Source organism: Stegostoma tigrinum, chromosome 4 (assembly GCF_030684315.1).
Source record: "Stegostoma tigrinum isolate sSteTig4 chromosome 4, sSteTig4.hap1, whole genome shotgun sequence".
Taxonomy (NCBI): Eukaryota; Metazoa; Chordata; class Chondrichthyes; order Orectolobiformes; family Stegostomatidae; genus Stegostoma; species Stegostoma tigrinum.
Genome location: NC_081357.1, coordinates 25,891,826 through 25,914,075, shown reverse-complemented (window position 1 = coordinate 25,914,075; position 22,250 = coordinate 25,891,826). Strand labels below are relative to the sequence as shown.

General features: G+C 43.8%; 1 protein-coding gene across 2 annotated transcripts in view; it reads right to left on the bottom strand.

The window, feature by feature from the left end:
• The window catches only part of ak9 (adenylate kinase 9), a 298,446-nt gene that overhangs the window by 9,919 nt on the left and 266,277 nt on the right, over window positions 1-22,250 (bottom strand). For both annotated transcript variants that reach the window (XM_059645225.1, XM_059645227.1), the window contains exons 34-36: window positions 13,352-13,548; window positions 12,037-12,206; window positions 11,589-11,687 (exon numbers count right to left, since the gene is read on the bottom strand). In XM_059645225.1, the coding sequence (XP_059501208.1) occupies window positions 11,589-11,687; window positions 12,037-12,206; window positions 13,352-13,548 (466 nt within the window). The remainder of the gene's footprint in view (window positions 1-11,588; window positions 11,688-12,036; window positions 12,207-13,351; window positions 13,549-22,250) is intronic.

Below are 22,250 nucleotides of genomic sequence, written 5' to 3'. Positions count from 1 at the left end.
ATTGACAGTTTAATTTTCTGATCAGAATTTCCTGTATTACTGGAATATCAGGTGGTTGGACAGGAAAATACCAGACCCTGCCAAATTTGACCCCCATATTTTCTGTTGCAATTAGCAGCGGCCAAAAGAAGTGCTCACCCAAACAGTTGCCTCTATAAATGGTAATGAACTGGTGCTATTGTTCATCACACTTTCTGGCATTTTTCCCTTTACACTAATGGTCTTTGAAATATCTCCACAGAGGCCAGTATCCTGTCACCAAGTTACCCTATATTGATACGTACACAGTACATGGACTCTCACCGGCTAGTCCGTAGCTAGTCCCTAGACTGAGGAAAATCCCTGAGACTCCTGTTTATACCTGTCAGCCAGGACGCCCTGATTGACCCAGGTTAAAAGCCCCTGTAAGGGAAAACATTCCCAGTGATATCCACCTGGCCAACCTCTTTCCAATCACTACATCCCTCTCCCTCTAAATCCAGGGATTTAGGCCTGTACTTCTTATCCTCCTGGGATATTTTTGTCCCAGGTCCAGTTCCTTGGATTCTGACCTGGACACTGGCTGCGTGTACCAGACCATTGCCGGTTTCTTGTGCCTGGAGCATCTCAGAAGAAATTCCTTCTCTTTTGGTGGTAATAGTTTCCAGGCTGCGACATTGGCTGCACGCACTTCAGACTCTGAGGTTTCTTTGACACTAGACAGAGGGGGGAAATCCCATTCAGAGATAGTAAAAACTGCCAATGCTGGAGTCTGAGATAACACAGTGTCGACCCGAAGGAACACAGCAAGTCAGACAGCATCAAAGGGACAGGAAAGCTGACGTTTCACGTTGGAACCCTTCTTCAGAAATGGGAAAACCCGTGGTTTCTGACAGGTCTTCTGGATGTTCTGAGGGGCTGGGTATATTTTGCTCTCATCCTGTTTGCGAACTGGCAGCCTTCGTGTAATCCATGTTTGCTCAGGACCACTGTGTTTACGCAAACTTGGTATATCACGGGACTTGACATCTGTCGACCTTGCTTCATACCCATTCAGGGCCATTTCTATAGTTTCAGCGCCAAGCTTTGTCCCCTGAAGTAAACTGCCTTTCTCACTTAGAGGAGGAATGCCTTGACATTGGAATTCCAGAAGCCATTTCACTTTCCCTCCCAGGTCTGAGTATTTCAGGCTTAACCAGGTGTGGAGTCTTCTCCCCTTCAGCAACTCTACTGGAGCTATCCCGATAGTTGTGTGAGTAGTAATCCTATAATTAAACAGGAACCAGGACAGTATGGTATCGAGTAAAGCTATAGGCAGTTTCTTTAAGTCTACCTTCAACATTTGGACTGCTGTTTCCACTAGATCATTGGATGATGAATGGTATGGAGTTGTTCAAACATGCCAAATGCCAGTCAATTTTGAGAAATACTCAAAATCCCTGCTGCTAAATGACATCCCATTGTCCATGACCAATACTTCCGGGAGTCCGAGAATTGCAAAAGACGCTTGCAACTTTTCAATCATCATCCCCGAGTTTGCATGTCCAAGCACTTTGAATGGGCATCCATAATGACCAAGAACAATGAGCCCATGAAAGGACCAGTCTGTTTTGCTGTGTAACCAAGTCTAGGGTTCACACACAGCCATTCCCACACTCCCCCCACAATGTGGGGAGCTGCTGGCAATGATATTTGTCCTTGTTGGTGCTGTGGACACTGCCTCATCAATGTGGCTAAGTCAGCTACCAATCCTGGCCCCCAAACATAACTTCTTACCAGCATCTTCATTTTGGAAACCCCCCAGGACACCCTGGTTATGTTCAGCCAGTATCTGGTGGTGACCTTCACTCTTGGTCCTTGAAATAATGTGTGGTCCTCTACGGTGATCTGGTCTTGCGGGTCCAGAAAGGTTTCAGCTCTGGTTGTGACAGTCCTTTTGTTTCTGCCATCGCCACCAGCCTTTTTAGTTTTACTAGGATGGGATCTTTTTTGTGCTCACAGTCAGGTTTTCTCAGCAGTGAGCAGATGGGTGTCCAGAATGTTTAAAACCAGAGCAGACCCTTTCAGGGGAGGCACCACCGGTGGTGTGTCTGCCAGTAGGAGGTGGTTCAAGGCATCTGTATTTGCTACTTGCCCTCCAAAATGGTGTTCCAACTTGTAATTGCACGCACAGAGAATAAGGGCCCACTGCTGAATTATGAAGCTATGGGCAGCACAATCTTGTCTTCTTTAAGTAGCCCTAGCTGGGATTTTTGGTCCATTACTATTATAAATTTATGTCAGTAAAGGTATTGATGGAACTTTCTCACACCAAAGATGACCGCCAAAACCTCCCTCTCTATCTGGGTGTATTGTGCTTAGCACTAGACAAAGTCCAGGAAGCGCACACTATCAGGTGTTCCTCTCTGCTGGGTTACCGGTGAGCCAACACTACCCTGATGCAGTATGGGGAGGCATTGCATGTCAGCACCATGGGATTGTAGTGGGCCAACATCTTAGAGATGACAATAGCTGCTTTTTCATTTCCCTAAAGGCTACTTCTTGGTTATGTGACCATTTCCAAGGCTGGCCCTTTCTCAATAGCAGGTGTAAGGATTCCAAGATGGAGGCCCGGTTATGTATGAATTTTCCACAATAATTTACCAACCCAAGGAAAGACCTAAACTCCAGTACAGACGTGGAAGCTGGGGCACTGATGATTGCCCTCACCCTATCCTCCAATGGGTCTAACCTGGTTTTGTTGACTCTGTAGCACAAGTTGGTCAGTTGGGGTGCCTAGAACACACACTTGCCCTTCTTAGGCATATGTCCGCCTGGCAGAAATGTTTAAGCATTATGTTCAAGCTCTCCAAGTCTCTTTATTGGTCTTGACGGTTAGTAGCACATCATCCAGGTGAATGGCAGTCTGGGATAAATGTCGTAAAATGTTGTCCATCATCTACTGGAAAAAGGCACAGGCTGATGATGCTCCAAATGGCAATCTTGTATATTGGTATAAACCCTTACAGGTATTAATTGTGGCACTGTTCTGGGACTCCTCATCTAGTCGCAATTACAGGCATGCATGGCATATGTTCAGCTTTGTGAATGACAGCTGCCCCGCTAGTTTTGCGTACAATTCCTCTATGCACGTTATTGTGTATTTATCCAACTGTGTGAAGAGGTTTACCATTTGCTTAAAATCCTGAGAAGGGCGAACCGACATGTCAGGCTTCACAATCGGTAGGACCAGTGCTGCCCATTCCACAAACTGGACTAGTTTGATGAATTAGAGATAAATAGGAACTGCAGATGCTAGAGAATCCAAGATAACAAGATGTGGAGTTGGATGAACACAACAGGCCAAGCAGCATGTTAGGAGCAGGAAAGCTGACATTTCGGGCCTAGATCCTTCAGCTTTCCTACTCCTAAGATGCTGCTTGGCCTGCTGTGTTCATCCAGCTCCATACCTTGTTATATTAGTATGATGAATTCTTTGCTTTCCAGCCTCCTGATTTCCACCTCTATTTTTGTCTGTAAGGCCAATGGCACTGGGCTGCCCTTGCAGAATCATGCAATTGCTTCCTGGTCCACATGTAAAAAGTGGTTTTGGCTCCTGTGTTAGTCCCTAGGCCTTCCTGAAAAATGTCTAAATATTTAAGTAGGACTTCACTCAGGAAGCCATTTTCTAATTGAAAAATTTTGAATCAGTCAAGGTAATTCTTTCTCAATCAATTCCATGCCATCAAGGTTGGACCCTAGAATTTTACTACAATCAGTTGTAACTAAACCAACTGCTTTTCATAGGAGACTGGAGCCAAAATTGTAACCTTAAATCTATAATAGTTCCCCAGTATATATTCTCAGTCTAGCCAAGGTCATGCTCAAACTTAACGGTTGGAGTACAGAGCTAATTTTGTGAAAGACTAGTTCTGCAATGATGGTTCTGCAATGACTGATACAACTGTGCTGGTATCAATCTCCCTTAGAACTGGGTAACTATTTAACCAGACCCTTATTTTGATTGGTACTGATTTGGATGTTGCTAAGCAATTTAACTGTTCCAAACCAACGCCCTCGACTGCGTCTCCCGTATTTCCCGCAACAAGTCTCTCACACCCCACCCCCGCCACAACCGCCCAAAGAGGATACCCCTCGTTCTCACACACCACCCCACCAACCTCCGGATACAACGCATCATCCTCCGACACTTCCGCCATCTACAATCCGACCCCACCACCCAAGACATTTTTCCATCCCCACCCCTGTCTGCTTTCCGGAGAGACCACTCTCTCCGTGACTCCCTTGTTTGCTCCACACTGCCCTCCAACCCCACCACACCCGGCACCTTCCCCTGCAACCGCAGGAAATGCTACACTTGCCCCCACACCTCCTCCCTCACCCCTATCCCAGGCCCCAAGATGACATTCCACATTAAGCAGAGGTTCACCTGCACATCTGCCAATGTGGTATACTGCATCCACTGTACCCGGTGTGGCTTCCTCTACATTGGGGAAACCAAGCGGAGGCTTGGAGACCGCTTTGCAGAACACCTCCGCTCAGTTCGCAACAAACTTCTGCACCTCCCAGTCGCAAACCATTTCCACTCCCCCTCCCATTCTTCAGATGACATGTCCATCATGGGCCTCCTGCAGTGCCACAATGATGCCACCCGAAGGTTGCAGGAACAGCAACTCATATTCCGCCTGGGAACCCTGCAGCCTAATGGTATCAATGTGGACTTCACCAGTTTCAAAATCTCCCCTTCCCCAACTGCATCCCTAAACCAGCCCAGTTCGTCCCCTCCCCCCACTGCACCACACAACCAGCCCAGCTCCTCCACTCCACCCACTGCATCCCAAAACCAGTCCAACCTGTCTCCGCCTCCCTAACCTGTTCTTCCTCTCACCCATCCCTTCCTCCCACCCCAAGCCGCACCCCCATCTACCTACTAACCTCATCCCACCTCCTTGACCTGTCCGTCTTCCCTGGACTGACCTATCCCCTCCCTACCTCCCCACCTATACTCTCTCCACCTATCTTCTTTTCTCTCCATCTTCGGTCCGCCTCCCCCTCTCTCCCTATTTATTCCTGAACCCTCACCCCATCCCGCTCTCTGATGAAGGGTCTAGGCCCGAAACGTCAGCTTTTGTGCTCCTGAGATGCTGCTTGGCCTGCTGTGTTCATCCAGCCTCACATTTTGTTGTCTTGGATTCTCCAGCATCTGCAGTTCCCATTATCTCTGTTCCAAACCAGCTCTGGTTTCCAGGGTGCACATTCTGCTGGATACTGGCCTATGAGTTCTCTTACTAAAGTCTTACTAAAGACTCTTTAGCTGTCTCGAGTCAGCATACTGGTAGCAACTACAGTGGCTTGCCAGCTTGGATCCTGATGAATATTTTAGCTATTTAGCAGAGGTTTAGCTTTGTTTTGGGATTTTGCTGTGGCCTAACCTAGGAGCTTGAGGTTCTGCAATTGTCTACACTCAAGTAATGTTCTCCAAGCTCACTCGGACAGGTGAGGTGTCCACTTCCATTGGGATACTCTGTAGCTCACATGCTTCACTTGCCTGTTTGACGTCCAGTTGGACTTCGGCCGGTGGGTGTTTTTGTATGGTAACATCATTAATCCCACATACCAAACTGCCATTCAGCATCCAATCAGCGTTAACCCAAAATTATACGTCTCTGCCAGTTATCTTAATCTTGTCAGAAACCCTGATATGGATTCCCCTAGTTCACAAAATGCTTGATATAACTGATAGTGTCTCAGAATTAGAGGAGGCTTGAGGTCGCAATATTCCTTAACTAAATCCGTCAACTCTTGAAAGATTTTAGTTTCTGGTGCCTCAGGGAAAGTTAAGCTCTGAATAACCGAAAATGCTGCGGGTCAGAAAGCTGTCAGGAGAATTATCCATGCCCATCTGCCCCAATTTCATTTGCCTGAAAATAATAACACATTCTTTCCACACATTAGGCCTCGTCTTCAACAATAGGACCGTATGAGTCACACTTCCGAAATAAAGGTATGGAAGGCATCCATTCACGATTGTGTTTCACTGTTACATGCTCAGCCTGTCAATCTCGGCGACCCTCAAACATTCCCATTCTTTTCTGTCTTGCACTCCCCATCAACCCCGTTAGGTTTGAGGTTCCCCATATTCTCACTTTACCCCTGAGCAAAACATTGCCAAACCTTCCAAATGAAGCCGTGGTGGTGGTGACAATCAATGACTCTTTCTCCTTCAGTGCCTATAATCTCCATGTTCTATTATCTCCCACACTTACACATTTTTCCCTTTACAATTATTGTCCATTGTACATTCCAGCATGCTGCCTCCCACCCTGACTTCCCAATTTTCCCACCACAGCAGTGACATCCAATAACTCACCTTGACTTTCTGTGAACTGAAAGGAGTCAGGAATGACCATGTGTATCCCTCATTAACTTGGAGTGACAGCTCCTTTTGATGCCTGAATGACCCATGACAGATATCTTCATTGCTCCACTACTAAATTATCACCAATTCCCAGGCTGGTCACACTGGAACACACCAGACGGTCTATGGCCACTTGCTGCACTGAAATGATACCGATCCACTGACATTGGCCAACTGGGTGTATTCAACCTCTGAACTGAGATGAGACAAACACCTTTGTCTGACAGTAGTGGAACCCCTGGGTGACAGTTCCCCCGGACTTGACTAATGACCATACTCCTTAGACTTTGAGGTATGGCCATTTGGTCATAGAGTCAGACAGTCATACAACACGGAAACAGGCCCTCTGGCCCAACATGTCCATGCCAACCAGGTTTCCCAAACTGAGAAGTTCCATTTGCCTGTTTTGGCTCATATCCCTCTAGACCTTTCCTATCCATGTACCTGTCCAAATAACTTTCAAAAGTTGTAATTGTACCCTTTAGCACTTCCTCTGGCAGCTTGTTCCACATATGCATCACCATCTGTGTGAAAAAGCTGTCCCTCAGGTCCCTTTTAAATCTTTCCCCTCTAATCTGGGGCAAAGACCTTGGCTATTCACCCTATCCATGCCCCTCATTATTTATAAACCTTTAAGAGATCACCCCTCAGCCTCCTTTGCTCCAGGGGTAAAAAGCCCCAGCCTATCTGGTTTCTCCTTATAGCTCAAACCTTCCAATCTTGGCAACAACCTTGTAAATCTTTTTTTCACCTTTCCAGTTGAATAACATCCTTCCTATAGCAGGGCGACCAGAATTGTATGCAGTGCTTTAAATGTGGCCTTACCAATGCCTTGTACAACTGTAACACGACGTCCCAACTCCTATACTCAATCCTCTGACCAATGAAGGTAAGCGTGCCAAATGCCTTCTTCACCACCTTACCTGAGATCCCACTTTCAAGGAACCTGCATCCCTAAGTGTCTCTGTTTGACAATATTCCCAGGCCCCTACCATTAACTGTACAAGTTTCGCTTACCAAAATGCAACTTCGCGTTTGACACATATGCAACGTGTCTGCTGCATAAGATGCTGCCATATCATTTGGTGTGGCAATGATGTAGCATGGTGCCATACAGCTGCATGTCCATCCTCTTGACTGATCTTTGCTAGCTACATGGCAAGTCTATCTGTTTTTAGACTTTATGTCTGCACTAAAAGGCAACTCTAAAAAATGTGAGCCTTTAAATTCTGAATGAAGCGCAATACACAAAAAAAGAGACACAGATGTTGTGAGCATTCAGCTAGGTGCAAAATAGTTTGGCACTAACAAAGCAAGCTAAGTGCCTTGAGATACAGCTTGTTCTAATGTATGAGATGGGTGTGTTCCCTTACATGTAAATTTGTCTGGCTGCAGTATTGAAATGTAAGGTGCTGATGAGCTCCAAGGTGCAACATCGAAGTGCTGAGCTATTATAAGTTTGTCTGATATGTGCCATGACAACATGCTGAGATTGGTGCTTAGCCAGTATTTATCTGCATGCGTGGAGTGCACAGTCACTGAGGCTTTGGGAAATGCTAGCCAAGATGGATGTCTGGAAAAGACACCAATGAGCTGCAGCCACTACGGGTCCCCTCTGACCTTCATGTTGGAAATTGGTGCTGTCTGGGAAACCGACAATGTGCATGCAAATTGGATCTTTGCCACTCCCTTGTGAAATTCAAGCCTCTAAAAACTTGTGCAGTAAGTCAGACTTCTTATTCTCACTACTGAGAATACATTTTGCCCATTCTCATTGGATTTTCTCTACTGTCTTGCCATTATTCATTTTATTCAGCACCACTGTAACGTATGATTTTGTGAGTATGATTATGTCTGGCTATTGTCTAACCAGTCTATAAGACAGCCCTCCAGATGCTAGCAAGGAAAACTTTGCAAAGTTGACTTTATTATCTTGGATTCTCCAGCATCTGCAGTTCCCATTATCTCTGATATGAAGTTGACAGGGCTGAGTTTGCATATGTCATTTTTGATGCTGAAGCCTATGCCAGATCTGTTTTTGTTTCTTTAGTGATGTGAAACAACTGAATGGCCTGCTAAACCATTGCTGTAGGCCAGGCCAAATAAGGGTGGTAGATTTCCTTCCCTAAAGGTCATCAATGGACATTGATGCCTTGATCATCATTGCTAAGATTAGCTCTTATAATGTTATAAGTGTCGGGCATGGATTAACAAATGACAGCCAGCATGAGATTCGATGAAGGACGATCTTGAGGCAGAGTACTGCAGAGTTCACCCTGGGTACCCATCTATTGTATATGACCAGATGAAATTGAATAAGTAATTGATATGGAGTTGGATAAATGGATCATTTTGGGATTGGCAACTTCTAATCACTGGAGTGCCACAGTGATCAGAAATGGGGCCTCAATTATTTACGATCAATTAGTTGGTTGAAGGAGTCGAATGTATATGTGTAAACGTACTTGTTGAAATTGCTGATGGCATAAAATAGGCAGGAGAGTGGATGAGCAAAATGTGATAAAATATCAACTTATCCATTTTGGCAGGAAGAACAAAAAAACAGACTATATTTAAATTGAGAGAGACTATAGAATTCTGCAGTGCAGAAGGATCTGGATATTTTGGTACATGTATCAAGAAAAGTTGATATGGCAGGTACAGCAATTTATCAGGAAGGAAACTAGAATGTTTGCTCAGTCATGCCCAGTTTGGGTTCTGCCAGGGCCACTCAACTCCTGACCTCATTACAGCCTTGGTTCAAATATGGACAAGAGAAATGAATTCCAGAGATGAGGTGAGAGTGACAGCCCTTGACATCAAGGCTACATTCAACCGAATGTGGCATTAGGGAGCCCTGACTAAACTGGAATAAATGGGTATCCGGGAGCAAACTCTCCAGTGGTTGGAGTCATACCTGACACATAGGAAGATGGTCATGATTGTTGGAGGTCAGTCATCTCAACTCCAGGACATCTCTGCAGGAGTTCCTCAGGGTTGTGTCCTCGGCCCAACCAACTTCAACAATGACCTTCCTTCCATCATAAGGTCAGAAGTGGGGATGTTCGTTGATGATCACACAATGTTCAGCACCATTCGTGACTCCTCAGATACTGAAGCAGTCCATGTTCAAATGCAACAAGATCCAGACAATATCCAGGCTTGAGCTGACAAGTGGCAGTGACATTCACACCACACAAATGCCAGGCTATGACCATCACCAGTAAGAGACAATCTAACCACAACCCCTTGACATTCAATGGTGTTACCATCACTGAATCCTCCACTATCAACATCCTTGGGGTTATCATTGACCAGAAACTTGACTGGACTCACCACATAAACACAGTGGCTACAAGAACAGGTCAGAAGCTAGGAATACTGTGGCAAGTAACTCACCTCCTGACTCCTCAAAGCCTGTCCACCATCTACAAGGCACAAGTCAGGAGTGTGATGGAATACTCCCCACTTGCCTGGATGAGTGCAGCTCCAACAAAACTCAAGAAGCTTGGCATGGTCCTGGACAAAGCAGCCTGTTTGTTTGGCACTACATCCACAAGCATCCATTCCCTCCACCACTGACACTCAGTAGCAGCAGTGCATACTATCTACAAGATGCACTGCAGAAATTCACCAAAGAATCTTAGGCAGCACCTTCCAAACTCACTACCACTTGCATCTAGAAGGACAAGGGTAGCACCACCACCTACAAGTTCCCCTCCAAGCCACTCACCATCCTGACTTGAAAATATATCACCTTTCCTTTGTTGCTGCTGGGTCAAAATCCTGGAATTCCCTCCCTAATGGGACTATGGATCAACCTACAGCAGGTGAAGGCAGCTAACCACCATCTTCTCAAAACCAGGGATGGAGAAGAAATGTTGGCTAGCCAGTGACGCCTACATCCCACAGATGGATAAAAAAAACTTGTAGTTTATTGCAAGAGGAATGAAACATAAAAGTGGGAAGGTTATTTTAGTCTATAAGCGCATTGATAGACCACACTCTTTACAATTTTGGTTTCCTTGCTGAAGAAAGAATCTAATTGTATTAGAAGCAGTTCAGAGAACATTCACTTAACTGATTATTAGAATGAAGGAATTATTTTACAAGGACAGGTTGAGAGACAGATCTGTTGGAGTTTAGAAAAAGAACAGATTATCTTATTGAAACTTCTAAGATTCTGATGGGACTTGAAGTGTAGATGGGTGGATGTTGCGGTAGAGTAACCCTACTCAAAAATGAGGCGTCTCCCATTTAAGTTGAAGATGAGGAGTATTGTCTTTTTTCTCTCAGAGTATTGATAGTATGGGGAAATCTCTTTTAAAGAGGGCAGTGTAGGCACAAGCAGGGGAGTCCAAAGATTATTGGGTAGACAGGAGTTTGGAGTTGAGGCCGCAAACAGCTGACACATAGCAAGTTGGTTGTGATTGTTGGAGGTCAGTCATCTCAGATCCAGGACATCTCTGCAGGAGCTCCTCAGGGTTGTGTCCTCCGCCCAAACAGATGAGTGTGTGACAGAGCAGGCTCGACCTAGTGAGTGGTCTACTTTGGATTCTCATTTGTACATATAAACAACTGTTTATAAATGAAGTATATAAGTGGATGATTGGTGGGAAGCAGCAGCTGCCAACATCAAATGGTAAAGGCCAGAGAGGAATATTCTAACACTTCGATTAAGAAGCAGTAAGGGATGTTGCTGTCAGCCATTTGCTATGGAGAACAATCTGCCTCATCATGTGGAACCAGTAAAACTCTCTCATCTTTTACAGGTTGTACACTTTTTTTGTTATTTAATTTATGCATCTTAATTTAAACTGTTGTATCTTAATCAACTTCTTTAAAAATATTTCTAAGCTCCACCACATTTTTGCATAAGTTGTGTCTCCCAAGCTTAAATCTTACTGCTATGCCATAATTACCAAAACAATTTCACTTATGACCACCACCAACAAGACTTATGTTATACTCAAGCATTCTAACATTTAGAGAATGTACAACTCTACCAACAGAGTACTTGCATCAATTTAGTATCTTAAAACTATATAAATAAATGTGCAGCTGTATCATTATGCAAGTGTTTATAAAATTCCTTAACAAAATAAGAGGTTTAAATAATATTCACAACAAAGCTTAAATAATTCATAATAACAACATTGAGATGGAAAACATATTGTGCAGAAATGTTTACCGCATGAACTTATCAAGGTGTTCCTCATCCTGAAATAAAAATATTCTGTTTCTGTACTCAGCAGCATTATCAATGGCTCCAGGGACCAATGCTTCATATCTGTTAGAAACACCAAAACAGCAATTACAAACACTTCTCTGTCAAGACATTTTAAAAAATATTATAGGGTGTAGAGCTGAATGAACACAGCAGGCCAAGCAACATCAGGGGAGCAGGAAGGCAGACGTTTTGGGCCTAGACCCTTCTTCAGAATTTCTGAAAAAGAAATTCTGAAGAAGAGTCTAAGCCCAAAACGTCTGCCTTCCTGCTCCTCTGATGCTGCTTGGCGTGCTGTGTTCATCCAGCTCTATACCTTGTTACCTCAGATTCTCCAGCATCTGCAGTTCCTACTATTTTTAAAAGTGTAATATTCTTTTTATCCTCCAAAATATTAGTTGCTTGAATGTACCTCAGTTTTCCATCCACAAATGTAACTGGACAGTAGCCCATAAATTCTGCCTGTTTAGGAAACCTGGCTTTTACTCCAGCTGCAGTAAGTCTTCTTGGTAGCAGTTCAGCTGTCGGAAGAGATTGAGAAGCCAATGGAGGTACAAATGCCTCTGGATTGTCCAAGAACATCTGACAAATTGATAAAGCAGACAAATTGAAAATTGAGTGTTATTTTATACTTTGTGTCATAATGTTAGAATGCACGTGTATTATATGAATAGTGTGAATATGGAACTATATATTTGAGATTATCTCTGAATACCTCATTATTTTTCCTTCCACACATAACAAGGCGCATTTCATTATTTGAAAGATGAACGTATTTTGTACAAAACTAGACGTCCACAGAATCAGCATGATTTTTGTATACGAAATGGATTTATCAAGTTACTCATAGGACCACAGTACAATATGCTGATACCGTGCAATAATTGTATCTTATTTGGAGCTGCCCTTTTCGCTGCCAGTAAATAGGTAGAGTGCTAGGTCAGTTAGGTTGTAGAGTGCTAGGCGTGTGAGGTGGTTAAGGTGCAAGGTAATTGGACAAGCGCTTAGAACAGACTGAGGGGTCAAGTCAGGGGCAGTGTCATATCTGAGGTGGGAGAAGAAGGTGTCAGGTTGGGTTAGAGAGGTTGTCATGGTAGGCCAGGAGTGGGTCAAGGTGTAAAATGATCCACAGTATACTTTTAAGGGACAGATCTAATGATATCGTCACTGCATTGTAGCATGTCGCCTGAAGATATAAAGATCTCATGCTCCACGATCTAGTACACAGTGATGAGATCATGGCATGTCTCTTAAAGGTAGACTGACATTCTAACCATTAAGCAAACAACAACACCTGTAGTGAAAACAACAATTACAATGAATGCTCAGGCAGCATCCTTGGAGAGACAGCACGCCAACGTTTCAAATCTGGATGACTCTTCATCAGAGCTGAAGTGAAGTGTGGAGGGGGCACTTGTTGTACCAGTCTGGCCACTGCTGCCACTGCCACCACTGGGGCTATCAGATTGGCAAGTAAACACTGCCATTCAACAAATGCTGTGCCATCCTTTTATGAATGTGGAGGAACACCTCATAATTTAGGCACATATGAGGAAATTTGAAAGATTATTCTTTTCTGTTCTTGATTAATTTTCATCATTAGCTCTGACCACAAGTACACTCTTCTGATGAAGAGTCATCCAGACTCAAAACGTTAGCTTGCTTTCTTTCCATGGATGCTGCCTAACCTGCTGTGATCTCCAGTGTCTTTTACTTTCAGTACTTACATCTAGAGTCTGTTTTGATTCCATTTTATAGTAATATCCTCGGAATTCTGCTGCAAATTCTAATGAAGGATCAGTAGAACAGTCTACAAGTTCTCCATGTAACTGAAGGCTAACAGGGCAATATTGCTGAAACACTCCAAGCCGAGACTTTAGTTCCTTGGGGGTGATACACAGACCAGTAATACGGGCAGCTTTACCTGTATGTGAGTGAGTATAAATTTATACTTCTCATGGTGGAATATTATCAAATAACGTAATCAGAAAAAAACATTTATATAAAATATCTTTTGGAGCTCTTCAAGAGGTTTAAACTAGTTTGGCATGGGAATGGGAACTAGAGCTACAGATCAGAGGATGAGGTAGCCAGTGTACAGGCAGATACAGCATGCAGAGAGTCTGTGAGGAAGGACAGCCAGTTGACAGAGCAAAGTTGCAGTCAGTGCGATGAGTTGAAGTGTGTCTATATTAATGCAAGAAGTGTCAGCAATAAGGGTGATGAACTTAGAGCATGGATCAGTACTTGGAACTACAATGTTGTGGCCATTATGGAGACTTAGGTAACACAGGGGCAGGAATGGTTGTTAGATGTTCCAGGGTATAGATGCTTCAAAAGAAATAGGGAGGGAGGTAAAAGAGGTGGGGGATGGTATCACAGCTGCAGAAAGGGAGGTCATGGAGGAGGGGTTTTCCACTGAGTCAGTATGGGTGGAAGTCAGAAACAGGAAAGGAGCAGTCACTTTATTGGGAGTTTTCTATAGACCCCTCCCCCCCCCAAATAGCAACAGAGACACTGAGGAGCAGATTGGGAGGCAGGTTGTGGAAAGGTGCAGAAGTAATGGGGTTGTTGTCATGGTGACTTCAATTTCCCTAATATTGACTGGAACCTCCTAAGTGTAAATAGTTTGGATGGAGGAGATTTTGCCAGGTGTGTCCTGGAAGGATTTCTGACTCAATATGTTGATAGGCCGACCAGAGGGGAGGCCATATTGGACTTGGTGTTTGGCAACAAACCAGGCCATGTGTCAGATCTCTCGGTGGGAGAGCATTTCGGTGATAGTAGTCACAACTCCCTGACCTTTACTATAGTCATTGAGAGGGCTAGGAGCAGACGATATGAGAAAGTATTTAATTGGGGGAGGGGAATTACAATGCTACTAGGCAAGAACTACGGAGCATAAATTGGCATCAGATGTTCTCATGGAAATGCACGATAGAAATGTGGAGGTTGTTTAGGGTGCACTTGCTGCGAGTGCTGGATAGATTTGTCCCACTGAGGCAAGGAAGGAATGGTAAGGTGAAGGAACCTTGGATGACAAGGCATGAGGAACATCTAGTCAAGAGGAAGAAGGAAGCTTACTTAAGGTTCAGGAAGCAAGGATCAGACAGGGCTCTGGAGGGCTACGATATAGCAAGGAAGGAATTGAAGAATGGACTTAGGAGAGCTAGAAGAGAGCATGAAAAAGGCTTGACAGTTAAGATTAAGGAAAACCCTAAGGTGTTCTATGCTTATGTGAGGAACAAGAGGATGGCCTTTGAGGGTAGGGCCAATCAGGGATAGTAGAGGGAACTTTTGTGCAGAGTCAAAGGAGGTAGGGGAGGTCCTTAATGAATACATTACTTCAGTATTCACCAGTGAAAAGAACCTTGATGTTTGTGAGGACAGCATGTAACAGGCAGATATGCTCGAACAGGTTGATGTTAGGAAGGAGGATGTGTTAGAAATTTTGAAAAACATGAGGTTAAATGAGTCCCCTGCCCAGACAGGATATACCCAAGCTTACTCAGGGGAGTGAGGGAAGAGATTGTTGCCCCTTTGGCAATGATCTTTGCGTCCTCACTGTCCACTGGAGTAGTATCAGATGATTGGAGGGTGGTAAACATTGTTCCCTTGTTCAAGAAAGGGAATAGGGATAATCCTGGGTATTACAGACCGGTCAGTCCGACTTCTGCGGTGGGCAAATTATTGGAGAGCATTCTGAGAGATGGTATTTCTGATTATTTAGAATATATGGATGTGGAAGGGTGGGTTAGTAAGTTTGCTGATGATGCGAAGGTTGGTGGAGTTGCTGTTGTAGGTTGCAATGGGACATTGACAGGATGCAGAGCTGGGCAGTTAAGTGGCAGATGGAATTTAACTCAGAAAAGTGTGAAGTGATTCATCTTGGAAGGTAGAATTTGAATTCAGAATGCAGGATTAATGGCAGGATCCCTCAAAGTTGCCACCCAATTGATAGAGTTGTAAAGAAGGCATATGGTGTGTTGGCTTTAAGCGGCAGGAGAATTAAGTTTAAGAGCTGCGAGGCTATGCTGCAGCTCTGTAAAACCTTGTTAGACCGCATTTGGACTATTGTGTTCAGTTCTGCTTGCCTTATTATAGGAAGGATGTGGAAGCTTTAGAGAGGGCACAGAGGAGATTTACCAGGATGCTGCCTGGACTGGAGGGCAGGTCTTATGAGGAGAGGCTGAGGGGGCTAGGGCTTTTTTTCATTGGAGTGAAGAAGGATGAGAGGTGACTTGATAGAGGTGTTCAAAACAATGACAGGCATAGATAGAGTGGATAGTCAGAGACTTTTTCATAGGTCGAAAATGACTATACGAGGGGGCATAATTTTAAGATGATTGGAGGAAGGTGTAGGGGAGAAGTCAGAGGTAGGTTCTTTACACAGAGAGTGGTGGGCATGTCGACAGCGCTGCCAGCAGTTGTAGTGGAGTCAGATACTTTAGAGATATTTAAGCGACTCTTGGATAGGCACATCGATGATAGTATAATGTAGGCTATGCAGGATAGTTTGATCTTAGTCTGATAATAGGGCTCTACAACATCATGGGCCAAAGGGTCTGTACTGTGCTGTACTGTTCTATGTTCTATGTTCTAAAAGGTTGAACTTTGAATATTAGAACCAGAATCTAGTAATTATATAATGTACATCCATGATTTATCCTAATACTACTGTTTATTGATACTGAAAAGATCATTGATTACTTTGGGGCAATGTAGTCTAAGTTCAGATGAAAGGTCACAGCCTGAAATCCAATTTGGTTTTCTCGCTTCACAGGCGCTGCTGAGTATTTGCAGCAATGTCTGTTATTAATTCAGTTTGCCAGCAATCACAGTATTTTTGATTTTAGATTTGGGGAAAGATGGAACATTAGAGAGACACAAACATGTGTGATGAAGCAAAATTGATTTAATTTAGTGTAAGTTGGACAGTGAATAAAAGAAATTAAGAGAAGCTGACCTTAAAATTAACTATAAACAGCGAGAGATCGCCTATGGTATTGTTCATGGGAATCAAACTGTGGTAAGGGGCTAGAAAACTCAAATGAGACTCCCAGGAAGAGAATTTGAAATTTTTAACAACATGATTTATGATAGTTGCAAAGTTCAGTCTCTTTAGAGTCTTCCTTTTCCCAGTTTTTAACCAAAAATTGACAGTTTGTTTCGAGTTTCTGCATTATTAAAATCATATGATCTTTCAATTCAATGCTAAAATCCTAATTTATTACAATGCTCGATGTTATAGAGTCATAGAGATCATCTATGGTGACCAGATAGCCTAAATAAATAGTGTCATTTACCAGCTTTTGGCTCATTTCCCTCTAAACCGTCCTTCTTCATACACCCATTTAGATGCCTTTTAAATGTTGTAATGGTACCAGCCTCCACCACTTCCTCTGGCAGCTCATTCCATATATGCACAACCCACTGACTGAAAAAGGTCCCTGAGGACCCTTTTAAATCTTTCCCCTTGCACCTTAAACTTGTGCCCACTGGTTTTGGAATCCCCCACCCTGGGGAAAAGACCTTGTCTATTAACCTTATCAAGCCCCTCATGAACTTATAAATCTCCATAAGATCACCCCTCAGCCTCCAGTGCTCCAGCGAAAATAACCCCAGCCTATTTAACCTCTCTCTATAGCTCATTAACATCACAACTTTCTGTGAGAAACTCAGATTTTGAGAATTGTACTGTAAAATTATGAAACCTACTGACATGCTAGAATGCCTATGACATGGCTGATGGCGAATCAACGTATATGTTAGAACATAGAAGATTACAGCACAGTACAGGCCCTTCGGCCCTCGGTGTTGTGCCAACCTGTCATACCGATCTCAAGCCCATCTAACTTACACTATTCCATGTACGTCCATATGTTTATCCAATGACAACTTAAATGTACCTAAAGTTGGTGAATCTACTACCATTGGGGGCAAAGCGTTCCATTCCCTTACTACTCTCTGAGTAAAGAAATTCCCTCTGACATCTATCCTATATCGTTTACCCCTCAATTTAAAGCTATGCCCCCTCGTGCTCACCGTCACCATCCTAGGAAAAAGGCTCTCCCTATCCACCGTATCTAACCCTCTGATTATTTTATATGTTTCAATTAAGTCACCTCTCAACCTTCTTCTCTCTAATGAAAACAGCCTCAAGTCCCTCAGCCTTTCCTCGTACGACCTTTCCTCCATACCAGGCAACATCCTAGTAAATCTCCTCTGCACCCTTTCCAAAGCTTCCACATCCTTCTTATAATACGGTGACCAGAACTGTACGCAATACTCCAAGTGCGGCCACACCAGAGTTTTATGCAGCTGCAGCATAACCTCTTAGTTCCGGAACTCGATCCCTCTATTAATAAAAGCTAAAACACTGTACGCCTTCTTAACAGCCCTGTCAACCTGGGTGGCAACTTTCAATGATCTGTGTACATGGACACCGAGATCTCTCTGCCCATCTACACTACCAAGAATCTTACCATTAGCCCAGTACTTTGCCTTCCGGTTACTCCTACCAAAGTGCATCACCTCACACTTGTCTGCATTAAACTCCATTTACCACCTCTCAGCCTAGCTCAGCAGCTTATCTATGTCTCTCTGCAACTTACAGCATCCTTCGTCACTATCCACAACTCCACCGACCTTAGTTTCATCTGCAAATTTACTAACCCATCCTTCTACGCCCTCATCCACGTCATTTATAAAAATGACAAACAGCAGTGTACCCAACACTGACGCTTGCAGTACACCACTAGTAACTGGTCTCCAGGATGAACATTTCCCGTCAACTACCACTCTCTGTCTTCTTTCAGCAAGCCAATTTCCGATCCAAACTGCTATATTTCCCACAATTCCATTCCTCCGCATTTTGTACAATAGCCTACTGTGGGGAACCCTATCGAACGCCTTGCTGAAATCCATATACACCACATCAACCGGTTTACTCTCATCTGCCTGTTTGGTCACCTTCTCAAAGAACTCAATAAGGTTTGTGAGGCATGACCTTCCCTTCACAAAACAGTGCTGACTATCCCTAATCAATTTATTCTTTTCTAGATGATTATAAATCCTATCCCATATGACCCTTTCCAACACTTTACCAACAACTGAGGTAAGGCTCACTGGTCTATAATTACCAGGGTTGTCTCCACTCCCCTTCTTGAACAGGTGAACCACATTTGCTATCCTCCAGTTGTCTGGCACTATTCGTGTAGACAATGACGAGTTAAAGATCAATGCCAAAGGCTCGGCAATCTCCTCCCTGGCTTCCCAGAGGATCCTAGGATAAATCCCATCTGGCCCAGGGCACTTATCTATCTTCACCCTCTGAAGGATTTCTAATACCTCTTCCTTGTGAACCTCAATCCCACCTAGTCTATTTGCCTGTATCTCAATATTCTCCTTGACAACATTGTCGTTTTCTAGAGTGAAAAATGTTGAAAAATTCTACTGTTGAAAAATATTCATTTAGTGCTTCCCCTATCTCCTCTGACTCCACACACAACTTACCACTACTATCCTTGATTGGCCCTAATCTTACTCTCGTCATTCTTAAATACCTATAGAAAGCCTTAGTGTTTACCCTGATCCTATCTTCCAACAACTTCTCATGTCTCCTCCTGGCTCTTCTGAGCTCTCTCTTTAGGTCTTTCCTGGCTACCCCGTAACCCTCAAGCGCCCTAACTGAGCCTTCACATCTCATCCTAACATAAGCCTTCTTCTTCCTCTTGACCAGAGATTCCACTTCCTTCGTAAACCATGGCTTCCGCGCTCTACAGCTTCTTCCCTGCCTGACAGGTACATGCTTATCTAGGACACACAGGAGCTTTTCCTTGAATAAGCTCCACATTTCTAATGTGCCCATCCCCTGCAGTTTCCTCTCCATCCTATGCTCCCTAAATCTTGCCTAATCTCATTGTAATTGCCTTTCCCCCAGCTATAACTCTTGTTATTTTGCTCTACGTGTGCCCATGTACATTTGATCTGATTTTGAGCTCCAGGCCAGAATGCAATGGATCAGTAATACTGTGAGTTAGAATAGAAATGGGACCAAGGTGTGGGATGCACAGCTTTCCTTATGAGGGCCAGAGGAGGTGTAGTCTATAAAGAAAATGTGTTCCTCAGGACATTCTTAACTGATTTAACCTGAATGTAAGTAAGAAAACTATCGCAACTATCACTGAAACCATCTGCATGGTGAATTTTCAACTGGGTCACGACATGTTGGGCATCCATACATCTATCTACCAGTGTCCTCAAGTCTCACAACACATCTTTGGAGTTCCAGTGTTGCTAAAATCTGAATGTAGGAAGTACGTTATATAACATATTTCCCTTGATTCACTATTTTTAAAAGTAATTCGCCCATCTGTTGATGAGAGATTATATTAAGAGCCTGCACTCACAGGGCTGGTATCTCTGACAGAATATCTTATGTATCTGAGAAAGGGTGGTAATGCATGACGAGTTCTGATTCAGCTCCTTCCTGAGATGCAAGTTCACCAGAAACGTGTCCCAACATGGTTCCAGGAATTCCCATACTCCACTGTCCCAGTTCACAAAAGGCCATTTGGTACAATAGTAATATTGCCAGCACTGACAAAACTACATCTTAATTATTCTGAGAGGCCACAAAATTTGTCTCCATTGTGGCACTAGTGTCAGTGCTACAAATGTGGGAATCTCTGAAAATGTTGGCTGGAATGCTTCCATCAGTTCTGCTGACCAGAATGGCTGGCTATCAGGGCACCATGACAGGCATGCTACGTGCATAACAGAAGTGCACAACGTTGATTGGTGGTTCTAGATATCAAATACTGCTTAATTCTGATTTGGCTCCTAATCGTCCAGTTTGGACCGCTCAAGTCTTGTTAATGCTCTACATTTCCCACTTCCAGATGATTATCTGGACAAGAAATCATTTCCAACAATTCACAGCCCGGTGGCTCAGTGGTTATCACTGCTGCATCATAGTTCCAGGGACCTTGGGTTTGATTACAGCCTTGGGTGACTGTCTGTGTGGATGTATCTGTGATGGGTTTCTGTTGAGAGCTCCACTTTCTTCGCACAGTCCAAAGATGTGCAGGTTATTTGGATTGGCTGTGCTAAAATTGTCCGTAGTGTCTAAGGACACGCAGGCTATGTGGACTATCCATGGTAAATATGGGGTTACGGGGAGGGAAGGTGGGATTAGAGTGGGGTAGATGGCCGGGTCTGGATGGGATGCTTATTGGAGGGTAGTGTAGGGATTCTATGGCATTTGCTATACACTGCTGCATTGGAGGGGTGACAGAGGCCGTGTACCAAAGTAAAAGGGATTCTATTAGTTTGCTCTTACAAGACAAAACAGAATTAGTGAGCACATGCTTTGCCCAGTTAATGGATTTTCCAGAGTATGGCATTGACTATGCGCACATGCATCAACAGGCTTGATGTATCAATAGTTCCAGTCAGCCAGATGTGCCATCTTTGAGACATAATAACAAACCACTTGGATGCTGGTGAGAAAGGACACCTGCCCCATGCCTGGTTCATGACTCCTCTCTTCTACCCAAGACGGATGAGTCAGCATGCCAACAATAAAAGTCACACTGGACCCAGGGTCATCACAAAGCCATCTGCATCCTAAAGTAATTCCACTTCCTGGACAACTCCAATATTTACAACAGAAGGTTTAGAATCTGTTCTATCCTCTACAAATTTGTCATTGCAAGTGGCCAAAATTTAGGAGACCAACAAAAATGAGAAGGAGGAGGAAGCTGAGAGGAGAAAAAACTGAGCAAGTATCTGTTAACTCATTGCTTTGGACAGATTTTTCCTGAACAGAAATTTAGCTCCACCTTTTGTCATGTCATTCCCATATCACCACTGCTCCACAATTCCTCACCTTTCAATTTATCTAATACACCATATCACAGCATTTATTTGATCAAAATCCTGAAAGAAAGGCCATTACCAAAAGACCACTCTATCACAACTTAATCCAGTAACACTTCCAGTAATATGTACAAAAATGGGCTAACCACTCGTCTGCATTTGCTTAGTGTTTTTAAAAAGATGTATTCTTAAAGAACAAAACATGGCAGGAAGCAGTTCAAGAGATATACCAGGGTGATTCATGAGGTTGAGTTATGAAGAATGTCTAAATAGGTCAGACATTTGTTCATTAGAGTTTAGGACAAGGTATGATCTTATCGAAACATACAACATTCTGAAGGAACTTGATCGAGTAGATTTCGAGATGTTTCCAGCAGTGGGGGAATCTCAAGCTAGTAAACATAATTACAGAATAAGTAGACACTAATTTACAACAGAGATGTGAAGGAATTTCTTCTCCCATAGAGTAGGGGTGGCACGGTGGCTCAGTGGTTAGCACTGCAGCCTCACAGCACCAGGGCCCCGGGTTCGATTCCAGCCTCGGGTGACTGCCTGTGTGGAGTTTGCACATTCTCCCCGTGTCTGCGTGGGTTTCCTCCGGGTGCTCCGGTTTCCTCCCACAGTCCAAACAAAATGTGCAGGCTAGGTGGATTGGTTATGCTAAATTGCCCATAGTATTCAGGGGTGTGTGGGTTATGGGGGATAGGTCTGGGTGGGATATATCAAGGGGCAGTGTGGACTTGT